The sequence below is a fragment of the Cyprinus carpio genome, chromosome B16, assembly GCF_018340385.1.
Source record: "Cyprinus carpio isolate SPL01 chromosome B16, ASM1834038v1, whole genome shotgun sequence".
NCBI lineage: Eukaryota > Metazoa > Chordata > Actinopteri > Cypriniformes > Cyprinidae > Cyprinus > Cyprinus carpio.
Window position 1 is genome coordinate 23,517,029 of NC_056612.1, and position 14,617 is coordinate 23,531,645.

General features: G+C 35.5%; 1 protein-coding gene across 10 annotated transcripts in view; it reads left to right on the forward strand.

Moving 5' to 3' along the window:
• The window catches only part of adam22 (ADAM metallopeptidase domain 22), a 53,546-nt gene that overhangs the window by 12,388 nt on the left and 26,541 nt on the right, over positions 1-14,617 (forward strand). For all 10 annotated transcript variants that reach the window (XR_006156754.1, XR_006156755.1, XR_006156756.1 and 7 more), the window contains exons 4-6: positions 3,764-3,830; positions 7,221-7,303; positions 10,395-10,458. Coding sequence is in view for 5 of the 10 variants with exons in the window: in XM_042741578.1 (XP_042597512.1) it covers positions 3,764-3,830; positions 7,221-7,303; positions 10,395-10,458 (214 nt within the window). In the remaining 5 variants the exon portion in view is untranslated. The remainder of the gene's footprint in view (positions 1-3,763; positions 3,831-7,220; positions 7,304-10,394; positions 10,459-14,617) is intronic.

Below are 14,617 nucleotides of genomic sequence, written 5' to 3' on the forward strand. Positions count from 1 at the left end.
AGCATAATAAAAACTCAGGTGGTTACAATAGAGGTTGACATTAGCATGTTACTAATCTAACCATACAATACACATAAGCATAAATCTTTATAGCACACAGAAGTATATTGTAAAGAAATTCATTTCGAGCCATGCATCCTGGGATATCTGTCTTGGAAAGGACACATGTAGTGCTGTCTTAAAAGTTGGTCGGAGGTATTACTGTGGCAGCATAATTATGGCATGATACTTTAAAATGCTGTCCAGTTAGGCAGCTTGCTAGGTTTTGGGACTCTCTCTCTCTCTCTCTCTCTCTCTCTCTCTCTCTCTCTCTCTCTCTCTCTCTCTCTCTCTCTCTCTCTCTCTCTCTCTCTCTCTCTCTCTCTCACACACACACACACACACACACAGATAATACAGTACTACGTCACACACAATCTGTTCTCTCTTCTGTAAACATTTTCATTTCTATTCCTCTGGTTTCCCTCTCTTCTTTCATTAGCATATCTCACTCTCTCTATGTCTGCCTCATACAATGGACCAGTCCATTAAGCTTTACATGAGAAATGAGAGCCATTTTGTAGTCATGTGACAGCGCCATATTAAAATGTTTGTAGGGCAGGGTGTGTGTGAAGAGGGATGGATTGGAATGGGATGGGGAATTGTGGGGCTTTCCTTATAAATAATTCAAATCCCAAAGCGATTAAAGGAGAAATCTGTTATCAGCCTTTACCTTTGCATTTCACAAAGCAAAATACACTGCAGATTTCCACCTCTGCTTAGACTGGGACAGTACCAACACATGACAGGTATTTGATTCTACTGGTAACTGAGATCCCCAAAGGTGCCCTGCATGAACAAAATACTAAATATATTTTTAATATCTTGAAAAACTGTTATATAAGCAAAAATGATAAATATTTGAATAAACATATTTTTAGGGATCCACAATAAATATTGGCACGATATTAATGCGCATCTCATCAGTAAAGCCGGTTCTGTAATCAGCGGTAAATCTACTACACAGAGCAGTTGTTCACTGACAAGCTGTGCAAAACATACGCAAAATATGATCGTGGTTTTGCGCAGCTTGTCAGTCAACAACGGCTCTGTGTAGTAAATGCTCCTCCACGTGAAAGCACGCGCGTGTAGAGAATTACCGCTGATTACACAACCGGCTTTACTGACAAGATGCGCATTAATATCGTGCCGATATTTATTGTGCATCCCTAATATTTTTAATATATATTAGGGCTGTAACGGTACACAAACATGGCAGTTCGGTACGTACCTCGTTTTTTTTTTTTTCCTTTAAATAAATTCAATTACAATTGGAATTTCTTAGGGATAAAAATCTACCTCAGCTTATGCTCTTAACTATAGGGAGCCTTTTTACATTACTGAGGTTAAAATGAAAAACAGAGCCCAAACATAAATTTAATTACAATTTATTTTTAAATATAATAATCAACACTCAGTTTGAAAAAAATAATTATGCAAATATGTTAATTGCACATAATGCAGTTTTCAAATTAACTTCTAAATTGTAAAATTTCAATTTTTTGTTGAATTTTTTTTCGTTTACACAGTGGCTGTCATAACTTGTTTCATAAAAGAGTTATTTAAACATACATTTAATAATTAAGACATCACTAACTGGTAAATTAAAATACAATGAGTATATAGTCTAATATTTCTCAAAATGCTCTTCTCTAGACTTCATTTCTCTAGAAAATAATGAGCTGTGGACACCGATTACATTCACGACTTAAATCAAATGAAACACTACATTATCTATAAAAACTATATTATTAACATCTTTCTGGAGTGAAACACAGACTGAGCGATTACATGAGGTGTTAATTCATGTTTATTCTGTGTTAAAACTAGGGGAAGGGATTATCACTCTCGCCACATCTAAGAGCGTCAAAATGTAATTTAAAAATTAAAATTAAAAAATTAACATATTTTAAAAATTATACTTTGTTTCTTATTAAAAGTAACAAAATATAAAACTGGAAGTTTCCAATGAAGTTCCACTCATGCAGTGGTTACAGCAAACCCCTAATTAATATGAAAACAAACATACCGAAGCGAAAGACCCGTACTGAAACTTTTCAGTACGAATACGTGTACCGTTACACACCTAATATATGTACATACAAACATAACAATTATTATAATATTTATTATTCTGAACTTAATTTGATTACACATATGTAACATATTAATTGCATTAAGTCACCAAAATGCAAATATTAGAAACAAAAACACAGTGGCATATGCGACTTACAGTACATATCTTGTTTATGATGTTGTGAGTGACATAATGACCCATTTTGTCTCAAATATGTGAAATAACAAAAAACAATAAATTTTATTTTATTTTATTTTACATTTTTCTCAATACACCCACCAAAGGTAGGGAAGGCAGATTTGATGAGTGTCAGCTGTATATGATTGTTTTTGTTTGTGTGTGTGTGTGTGTGAGAAAGAGAGAGAGTGTGCAAAGGCAGCTCTTTTCATCAATCACAATGTTTCTTTCCTCTGGCATCCCACTTTATCACTCCCTTTTATCTTCTGCTACTGTTCTGATACTCTCTCAATGCTCTGTCATTTTCTCTCTGTCCGCTGGTTTTGTCCTGTCCTCTGTTAGTCCTTTCGATTTCTGTCTCACAGTCACAATTATTTGATGTACATTTGCATTTACCACAGAATGAATCTCTAAAAGCAAACTTTTTTGTATTGCCTGTTACAGCACTGCAGCTCCATAAATACCCTGCTAATCACCTGCTGTTGAAGATGTGTGTTTCTGTCTTTAAAGGCTGGTTTGATGTCATGCTGTGATTGTCCTAACGATGAGCTCATGGTAACTGATTTCACGGTCAGAGCTCCTGCTGCGAGACACTTTCACCCGTTTCTCCTCCTGCGCTCAGTCTGTTTTCACTACATTGCCATTTTGTGATGATTGCAGTGGTGTCATTTGGCTCCTATAGGTTTTATTTACATGCTACAGTCAGTCAGTATCCTCCTCCAGGGGAACAGTGTGCTCTCCCAGTGAATCTCTTGCCCCAGTTTGTGAACAACTTCTTGAGCACAGCTTTGCCATACACTGAAGTGTCCTTGAACACAACTTGGTGTTAGTAATGTATGAAATCAGCCGTTGATCTCTCCGCAGGTTAACTGTGCTCATGACTCTTAGTGTTGGAACACAGATTCCATTCCAGATTCTGTTCCATTTCATTCCTCTGTTAGATAAGCAGAATGTATGAGTGACATGAGTGTTGATTTGATCTGCTCATTAAATGTGTGATGCCAGGATCACCAGGAGTGAAGTGTTTCGGAGAATGATGAATCATATTTACAGTGCCCATATTCATCAGGCAGTCTATTTTTCTTTATTTTCTTTTTCTCCAGAAATTTTCAGCAAGTTTTTTTTAAAGCTTCATCTTATAATATATATACAGCACACCATATTTTTGGATTTTGTAAGCTTTCCACCTCTTTATTAATTTTGAGGTATTGCATAAATTATGATGGCATCATTATAGTATTTACATACTAAAATCTGTTTGGTCTTTCCTCTCTTGCATTTAATTCATTTACTGCAAATACATATCAGTCTGAACCAAAGCTTAAAATCTAAACCGACACTTTTATTTTTATTTTTTGATGCTTTGCAAGCACTGCTATTTTCTTTAGGAAATGCAAGAAGTCAGTTTTCATCATTTTAGTGAAAATGTTAAACTTTTTACCAACTGTGTATTTTTGCTCTTTTTTGCAGTGATCTTCTATCATCAAATTACATTGAGAGGCACATATCAGAGGAGGGGAATTCAGTTGTCAACAAAGTGAGTACAAACTGTCATTCCAATATCAAATAAATATCGGCTTTAGACCAGAAATATCTTATACCTTAAGCTCATGATAAATCCACAAAAATACTTTTTTGAAAAAATGTCTCCACCTTATTCTTGTCGTAAGAGTAGGTGCAGCCATTTGTAATTTTTATGGGACTATCTTCTAGTGTCATCCGCGTCCAGCTATTTTTAGCTGTACAAAATGTTCGTTTTGCTGCTTGATATTGCAAATTGGTGTGTCTTACCTTATTATTTTAACGTATTATCTTAATTATGATCACACTGGTTTGTAGTGCAAACAGTTTTACCGTTTACTGCATGTTGTTATTCTTCTTGTTATTTTCCTATAGCGGCTAATGAATTGGAAGTCTCTGCCATAGGCTTACTTCCGCATTGAAGAATAAGGTGGATACTACCAAAAAACTTTAGGTGATCTTATGATATTTGATGTTGTTTTCTGGAGCTTAAAAACTCCCACACAAATAAGGTTGGTAGCACTTAACCAGAGGTTTTACCACGTAGAAAAATAGTCCCCATTTTTTTTAATGTTACAGTAAACGTTTACCTGAAAAATTCATTTAAATGCCTTGGCCCCCTTTGTTCCACTCTGACTGTGTGTTTCACTCTGGGACAGGGACTATAGTCTGATAAGATCTGTGTCTTTGAGCCACTCTGGGACTCTCAGCTTCATTCTGTCAGTGTACTGAGGCACGTGTGTGTTCAGGTGGGACACATCACACCCAGAGCAGAAGGTGTTTGCTTGTTTTAGCCCAGTGGTAGATTGTTCCTGTCGCACACTCTCACAGGAGCAGGGATACAGTGTCCTATTTGTGTGCTGCATGTTGGACACCATCATTGTATCAAGGTGTGTATTTTATATAGATTATGCATAGTGGAATGGACGTGCCCAGGTTCTCTGTTATCCTTTAGAAACTAAAGGGCCCATATTCTGGAATTTAACCTGTTTAACGTGTTTTATGTTTTTTTTTTTTTTTATTATTGATCTGAGTTTGATTGTCATGAAGGCTTCAGTGAAGACATTCAGATCCACAGAGGCCTCACGCCCACAACCCAGCCTATAAAGCCTGAGGAAATATTGTGCATGTAAAGTTACAAGGGCTTTTTAGGCGCTGTTTTGCTTTTATGGATGAATGAAAAAATAGAGCAGTGGGTTCTGTGAGGAAGGAGGGAATAACAGAGAGATGGATGAAGAGAGAGAAGGAGAGTCACTGAAGGGATTCTAGAGCATAAACACAGATATATTTAGCTTCATCTCCCCGCTGCAATGGTGATCAACCTCTTAGTTTAACTACAGATTTAATAAATACAAAGGGATTAGCTATATGAATCATACAAAAACATTATCATATCTATAGAAGCCATTTATTTCTCTGAGACCATATCTTATTGGTGGATCTAAAAGAAAACATCTTGCAATTTTGTGAGATACCACATATCTATAGGGATTTGACCACAACAACGTAAAAATAATTGGTTTTATTAACTGGTTTTAAAACATACATGCTAAGATCACAATTAAGGAAATCACAAGGAAAGAGGAACAGTAGGTATATTATTTTAAGATTATCATTAGTATTTTAAATTATTGTTTCTTTAATATAAATGTCTCAAAGTATTTTTATCTATTACAAAGAAAAAAAAAATTCCTTATATAGTTCCTATGTTATATATTTCCTCTGCTGAAGAAACACTACATGTAAATAGGATGAAAAACAATATTTTAAATTAAATATAAAATATGACTATGAATAAGTTTGAAAAAAAAATTGTATAGAAAATAAAAAATTGGTACAAATAAATATTCTATAAAATTAGATGAGAAACTATGTACAACGTTTGTTTTTCTGTATGTTTTTGGAAGCTGTGATAAAAAATCATCTTGAGAAAATAGCTGTTGACTTATGATGCCACTGATACCATTCAAATGTTAGGGTCAGTAAGACTTTTTCAAATGTTTTTTGTAAGAATGATCAATTTATTGTGTCCTGGCTGAAAAAAATGCATACATTTCTTAATGCACCCAAAATTTTTAATGACAATCTATTTTATAGAATTTCAGGGATCTTCTCATGTTAAAGATAATTTCAAATTCACATCCTTTAATTCACATCCACATCCTTCTTACCTTTATATACTGGATGAGAAGGCAGCATTTTTTTACATTTTGGACACAGCCTGTCTCTCTGTGATTCTAGGCACTAATGCATGCTGGGTCATTAGTCTGAAAGGGGCTGTCTCTACAACAACTGCACTCTTCAGGAATGTCTCTGTGTGTGTGGTAGAGACTGCCCTCGGCTCTTGATCAGCTGAGAACTCTTGAGGACAGAAAGTGCTACATGTGGAAGAAAGAGGCAGAATTGCTCCAGAACAAGCTAGAGGAAAGAGAGCAGTAAAGGAATGGATAAAACTCTGCATATGAAGCTTTTTGTCCATTGCAGAGAGAGAGAAAGAGAGAAGGATGAAATGAAATTGATCTGCTGGTAAATGCTGCAGCTTCAGTCCTCTGAGAAAAAGCAGGAAGAGAAAACCTGCAGCCCTAATGGCAGTCGAGCACTTACACTAAGAATATTTCATAAATAACATACACACTCAGCAATACTCTTACAATACTCTTCTGATCACTTCAGTTCAAACAAAAGTGGCCAGTATAAAAGTTGACCCACACACATGCAGAATTTAAACATTTAATGTCAACGTAAAATACAAAAATTCATGATCTTGGCCTTATTAGTGATATTGCTTTTATACAAGTTCAATATACAATCAGTTAATGTTAAGTAACAAGGTACATCTTAGACACAATAATGCCTGTTACTTTTAACTGCCAAAGAAAATAGTGCCATACAAAGCCACAACAGAACCATTGCATGTCTTTGAGGAACACAGTGGCATTAAGTTCCTGAATGAATCAGCGTTTGTGAAATAGCCAGTTGAATGAATGATTCAGTGACTCATTGTTTTCATTCTTGAAAGAATCTGTATTTATGAACTAATCAGTTTAATGAATAACTCGTGAATGATTCTGTGACTTGCTCATAGAGAACAAATTGAGTCGGTGATTCACTCATTTTTTAAATTATAACTCTTAAAATAAAATGTACCTTGCCTCATTCAAATATTTATACTTTTTAATTGGAAACTGATGGAAGCAAATCATGATTATGCATAACAAATAAATAACAAATCTGGCAACAGCTGCTTCACATTATGTAGCACTTGGGTTAAAAACAAAACAATAAAACTAATATTATAAAAGGGATGCTGTTCTGAATTTCCTTACTGACTTATGATTGAATTAGCCACATTTAAAGCCATTAACAGTATGTGATTTTTGTAATTATTGTTTGTTTCTCTCTGCAGGGTGGAGAACACTGTTATTACCATGGGAAAGTACATGATATTCCGAAGTCATATGTTGCGCTTTCGACTTGCCATGGATTACAGTAAGTCCCTTTGTAAATGTGCTGCATGTCTGAATGAACACGCAAACACACACCAGTTTACAAAAGCAGCGTGACATGCTTTAGTTTTGACTGCATGCTGTTTACTTGCAGTTGCCCACAGAACTGTCTGTCTCCTTCTAAGACACATTCATAAATAAACACATGTTAGCAGGCCAAAGCTGCGGTTATCCCATTCAACAATTATAGAGCTGTATAATTACAGCATGCTATTATCCTCCTCTCATATCACACACTGATGCTCTCAGAGCTCTTTGTGCCTGCATGTGTGTGTTTCTGTTGTTCTCCCCTGTACTGTTGCTGTAATGCTCATTGCATCACGTCTGGCCTTTTGATCCACTACTGCAAGCTGAAAATGTAATATTTGTTGTGTTTGTAAGATTTATGTTTGTATTATTAGCTTCCTGCTGTATTCTCTGCATAGCTGAAGTAAACCTAGCTGTGTTGCTGAGCCACTCGTGTGCCTGAGGAGAATTGAGTTAGTCTCTATAGAGCCTTACGCACATACACCGCCTCTCTGTGTGGCCCTCTGGGATAGCTCCGTTCCTTCCGTCTGTATTTTTAGTGAGAGAAGGAGTCAGGTCAGATCCATCTCTCTCTCTCTCTCTCTGTCTCTCGCTCTGTATCTGAATGCACAGAGTCAGGTCAAATGTAGCTCAGAAATAGAGCAGAAGGGCTCTTCACATTCATAGTCATCATGCTCAAACATTTATAGCCTAAATTCACTAAAGGACAAGAGAATAAAGAATTCAACATATTGTATTACAATACAGTGTTCTCAATGCAAAGTTATTATTTCAGGACAGTGTTCACATGGTATTTGTTAAATGTTGATATAAGTTTAAAGGAATTAAAATATATAATATTTGTGTATTCATTTTAGTTGATCAGATAAATATAGATATAATTTTAGTAAAACCGATTAAAACGAATAAATAATGAAATAATATTGACTAAATTTAAAGAATATTAATACAGACAAAAACTATGATTAAATATTAAATCCAAAACTAATTAGTGAAAATGAATACTTGAACTGATCTTTGTTAAATCATTTGTTTTTATCATTTTTAATTATATTTTATTATTTATAATTTTAAATTTTGTTTTCTTTGCAGTTAACAATATAGTATACCTGTTTTGAAGGGAAACATCATGATTAAAAATTACACTATTGCTCAGAAACTTGGGGTTGTTAACTTTTTAATAACTTGAGAAAGTCTCTTATGATGGCAAGGCATTTATGCATTTATTTGATCAAAAATACAGTAAAAACAGTAATATTGTGAAATATTATTACAATTTAAAATAACAATTGAAATTTTCTATTTTAATTTGTAATTTATTCCTGTGATGCAAAGCTGAATCTTCAGCATCATTACTCCAGTCTGCAGTGTCACATGATCCTTCAGAAATCATTCTAATATGCTGATTTTCTGCTAAAAAATATTTCTTATTATTATCAATATTGAAAAAAGTTGTGCTGCTTAATATTTATGTAAAGACCATAATACATTTTTTGTAATTATTTTATTAATAGGAAGTGTAAAATAACATTTATTTGTAATAGAAATCTTTTGTAACATTATAAATGTATTTATTGTTTAAAATAAATAAATAAATAAAATAAAACGAAAAACCTACCCCAAACGGAACTGTGGTAAATATGAGTATATAAACTGTGACATATAAGAGAAGTAATAATACTTAGAGGAAATGATACTCTCTCTCATGTGGGATGAGAACAGTGTGTGTACGTGTGAGAGGGAGGAGTGGTGCTGCTGAGACAGCAGTTTATGGTGCTTTATCTTAATGTCATATTACGGGTCAGACAAACAGTGTTATGCTCTGAAAACAGTCACGGGCTGCTGATGACAGCCTCCAGCAGACACTTTTAAAGCCCCTCATCGACTCAGAACTATTTTACCTCTAAAGCCATTAGGGATGTAGTTAATGTCGGCTGTTCTGTTATTATACAAACTTGGCTTAGGGTTGGTTTAAGATACATTATGTCTACACCAGATGCAAGCAGCGTCTCTATCTATATGCATATCTATATATATATATCTATCTATCTATCTATCTCTCTATCCATCTTGTCCAATACCCATTGAAAATTCTTTCCCGATTCATTCATGTGTGAGAAGGCACTCTGTATATATGAATGTAGTCAGGCTAAAGGGCATTGTATCATCCTCCTAATGCTTTCAGAAGTCACCTTGAGTGTCTCGGCACCGTCTGGAGGCTCTCTGAGAGTCACCGACTGATTGATCTAAAAGATAAATTCCATCAGAGCAGAGAATGATATCCTCTCTGCATGTCCCAAGGCTAAAAGAGACATCTGGACACACACAGAAACACACACACATACGCAGTCTCCACTATGCCTCATTATTCCTCAGGTATATTGGTACATAACAAGTGTGAGAATTACCTGCATTTGGAGAGTCAGCACTGACACATCTAGATGGATGAATCTCATTACTCTATGCTAAACATTTGTGCACTAAATCGCATTAAAAATGCATAGTAATCACTTTTCCAAGATGATAATTGGATGCCCCACACTGAATTAATCATGCAACCCAATGGTTTATGTGCAACAATGTAGCATACAACTGTTTATTGCATGGTTGTTCTATATTAGTAAGCAATATACAGTATATACTGCAGAATCGAGCAAGAGTTGTGCAGAATTCTGAACTGAAGAACTTCAACCTTTCAATTCATCATAGTATCTGTCCATAAGGCACAAATAAACCTCCAAACTTTAATGCTTTTTAAACTTGATAAAAAAATTTGTCAAACCAGCATTCAAAGTTTGTTGACAAACGTTGCTTTTCTAGCTCAAATTATTGTTATATTACATTCTTAAAATGTTGGTCTACTTCTAAATTGATTTTGGATTGATTTAGTTAAAAAAAAACAACAGCAAAATTACAATTTAAATGTGAATGTAAGTAACATTCAACATCAGTTTGAAATGCTCTTTAATTAGTATGTTTTTGTATAACATTAGTTTTTAATATAATGACCACTAAACTGTATAATTTACTAGTTTTTTTCTGTCTAGTGGGATGTTCTTTGATGGGAACCACACATACATGATCGAGCCAGGAGGAGAGAATACTACAAGTGTAAGTATAGTGGATCACTACATTAAACAAAGCAAATATCGCCTATACCAGTATTGTAAGATTTATGTCTGTCATCATGTTGTTTATTAGCTTTAAAGTAAAAACAATTAGGCTGTTGTATTACCACAGTTCCGATAGCATATTTGCTGCATCTTTACTTTGGTTTTAAGGTGTCTGCAGATGAAACTGTATACTTGATTGTGCTTGTTTGAGGCAAGGAAACAACCCAGAGCAGTGTAACAGGGTTTTTCCTGTACAGACTGGTCATATGTTGACTGATAAGCCCAACACACAGTCGATAGAGACACCTGGCTCTGCAAAAGCACAGCTATTATCTGCTACTGGCAGAGAACTAGGAAGGTGTATCCGTGAAAGACAAGCTAAAACTGTGTTTCTGAGACACTGAGGTATTACAGAGGAAAATATAATTTCTCAGTCGCAGAACGATGATCTGATTCATTAAGCGATTCACAGAGGAACATGCTAATGAAGAGATTTGTGGCATTTAGAGCAGCGGTGAAAGGCTGAGATGTTGAAGTTCTTTCATTAATGGGAGAATGAAACCTGTTCAGTGTCACAAGAGGGAATTTATGATCCATTCACAGTTTGCCTTTTTTCTCTCAGCTTTGTTTTATCTGTCCAGTTACACACACTTATTATAAATCCAGAGTATTTATGCTATTAGAAATGGCTTGAATGTAATGATATAATGAATGAAATAAATGTATATGTATATTAAAGGGGTCATACGATGCAATTTCAAATTTTCCTTTCTCTTTGGAGTGTTACAAGCTCTTGGTGAATAAAGAAGATCTGTGAACTTGCAAAGACTAAAGTCTCAAATCCAAAGAGATATTCTTTATAAAAGTTGAGACTCGTCCACGCCCCCCTGAAACGGCTCGTTCTAACAGGCCCCACATCTCTACGTCAGTATGTGGGAAGATTTGCATAACACCGCCCAGATGTTTACGCAAGAAATAAGGCGTACCTTTTATTCTCATTGTAGTATTGTTGTTGCTGCCACCGCTATGTCGTATAGACACTGTGTGTTTCACTGTGAAAGCGAAACTACTTTGTTTGGCCTTCCAAAAGAGGACAATAGCGGAATCCAACCCAGGGTCGTCACATGTGGTTGCTGCAAGCCCAAGGTACGCTCCTTCGTAGAATCTGCCTGCCGCACCATTCTCAAGCAGTGCGCCTCTGCTCACTCAAGCCGGCCGCGGTTCACTCTTGGCCTCCAGCCTCTGCTCACTCAAGGCCGCGGTGTGTGATGCTATTTCGTTGAGAATGCGAAACTACTTTGTTTTTGCATTCCAAAATAAGACACAACTAGAAATCATGGTTATATCACGTTTATAATGGGTTTTATGTTTACGTCTCGTCGCTCCGGCCGGACAAGGCTTCACAATATGTTAAGAGGCATAACATTTCCGTCCCACGCTTGAGGCATTCGGCCAATCACAGTGCGCTGGATAGCTGGCCAATCATAGCACACCTCGCTTTTCAGAGTGATGAGCCTTGTAAAAATCAATGCGTTTTCAGAAGGTGGGGCATAGAGGAGAAACTATAATGTACAGTATGTGGAAAATAATGTGTTTTTTTTAACCTTAAACCGCATAAACACATTTCATTACACCAAATACACAAAATAATGTTCTTTTTAGCAGCATCATATGACCCCTTTAAATATTCATATTTGTAATTATGCTTAGATTTTATAAGCACATTTATATATACATATACACTGTATATTTACTATGTGTGTGTGTGTGTGTATATATATATATATACTTCTTTGGTAATGTGTGGAATGCCCGTCTTCTCCCTTTTGTTGTGCAATGCTTCGTCAGCTTGTCTTAAGAGCATCACATGCACCCTGAGAAATGACTCGGTTTCTTTATCGTCTTTATGCTTTACCCTGTGACTTTGTGTGTTGGTGACCTCAGCAACAGGGCAGTCCTCTGATCTGATTCATTCAGACACAGTCACAAACCAGAGGGACAGTATCGTCCTGTTCACCATATGGCACATGCATCTGTCATCCGCCTCGCACTGCAGCGGGGGACATGAAAACGTGTCCCTCTTTGGCCTCTGTAGCGTCTCTCACTGCTGGATGCTGTACAAAGCTCACAGTACATGCAGGGTCTCTGCCTCTCAACCTACCTGAAGTCATAATGAAATCAAAGTGGACCCACTTTACTTGCTTAATTCAAGGTCCTGAATTTTTGCACATAATTTATCAGTATCCACGAAGTCTGAAAAAAAAACCAACGTCAAACAAATGGCTATTCTTTTTTGATTGATGTCAGCTTTGCTGGAAACAATTTGAACACTTTGCCAAATAGCTAAGAATATAGCTACTATTACAGATAGTGTAGCTTTTCTAAAATATTGCACCGTAAAAAAAAAAAAAAATATATTTAATTTATTTGATAAAATATTTAAAATAAATGCTGTTTTTATTACAACGGCGTTTTAGTGCAACATTTAAAAAATCGAAGATTATGAGATTAAAGCTATAATGTTTTGAGAAAAAGTCAAAATTCAGAGAATAAAGTCGTAGCAATACGAAAATAGTTGAAATATTTTGAGAATAAAGTCAAAATATTTCAAGAATAAAGTCGAAATTACGAAGTCGATTTATTAATTTAGACTTTATTCTCGAAAATATTTTAAATTCTCGAAATATTTATTAAATCTTAGTTTTTTTAACGTAACACTAAAATGCCATCGTATTTGAGTTTACTGTTTTTGAAAGATTCTTGAAAAAATAAAAAAAAATTTAATAATAAATATAAACTAAAGAATCACAACTATTTTTAACATTGATAAAAATTATTGTTTCTTGAGCAGCAAATCAGCATATTAAAAAAAAATTGAAGAATCATGTGACACTAAAGACTGGAGTAATGATGCTGAAAATTTAGCTTTGCCCACATAGGAATAAATTACATTTTGAAATATATTTTAAAAATTAAGTTATTTTAAATTGTGATAATTCACCATATTACTATTTTCAACTTGTCTTCAGTTGCCAGTCCTAGTTTGATCAGGAATTGAACATTTTGTACTACATTCAACATTTTCTGCATATTATTGTATGTGAATGCGTGTGTGTTTGGAGAGACATCTCTTACTTCTCTCACCATGTCTCTCATTCCCTTTATCTTTCGCTCAGTGGACAGTCGGGTGGGCTGATAGTGTTGGGGGTGAGTGATCGTCTCTGAAAAGTGCGGCAGGCACCCCACCCCCTCAACATCCTTAACACACTTTCCAAAAAAATGAAAGTGTGCCATCCCCCAACCTGCTTTCTATTCATGATTTAGTCCCCAAGAGAACACACACCCTCCTCTGCTCCAATACAGAAAACCCCATCTTATTTTAAGCCAATACATCTGAGAGTCCATCTGCGTTATACGGCTAATCCTTCACAAAGTGCCGCCTCTTATACATGAGTATATGGGGGTGTAGTAGAAACGAGATCTGTGTCCCCCTCATCTCTCTTATCTAGCGCACTGATATTCCCCCCTGGCAGCGAGTGCAAGCATGCAGGATTGTGCTCGCAGGATGTGTACTGTTCCTGTAGCTCAGCTGGTAGATCATGGTGCTAGCAAAGGCAAGGTCATTTCCCAGGGAACATATGTCTGATAATACACATCTCAAATTCACTGTAAGTTGTGGTGGATACAAGTGTCTGCCAGATGCAGTGATGTAATTGTTGAATATTGGAGTTTGATATTTCAGGCCAGCTTTTGTTAAACATCTTGAGACTGACTGGCTCTGTTCCAAAACCTAGTGAGCTGCCATCCGAAATAAAATGGAACCTCCCGAGTGGCTGATTTGAAACGCTCTTCATAGCCTCTCTGTGTATCATATGAAAAGCACTCAATAAGCATGGTTCTCATTCAATTTCAGTATATGTGCTTGATGTTAATGTTTTTAAGACATTGTACTCTACTAGGCTTAAAATACATAGAGCTAAACAAATATTGGGTAAAACAATATTGGTTACTTAAATAGTAAATCTATAAAATAAAATTTATATTGATTCATTCAAGAGTATAACCGAGCGCTAACAATGTTCAATATAATAAATATAATTTATTAATAAATATTAGGGAAAAGTTAAATGTAGTTTTTCAGATTTGAATTGAATTAT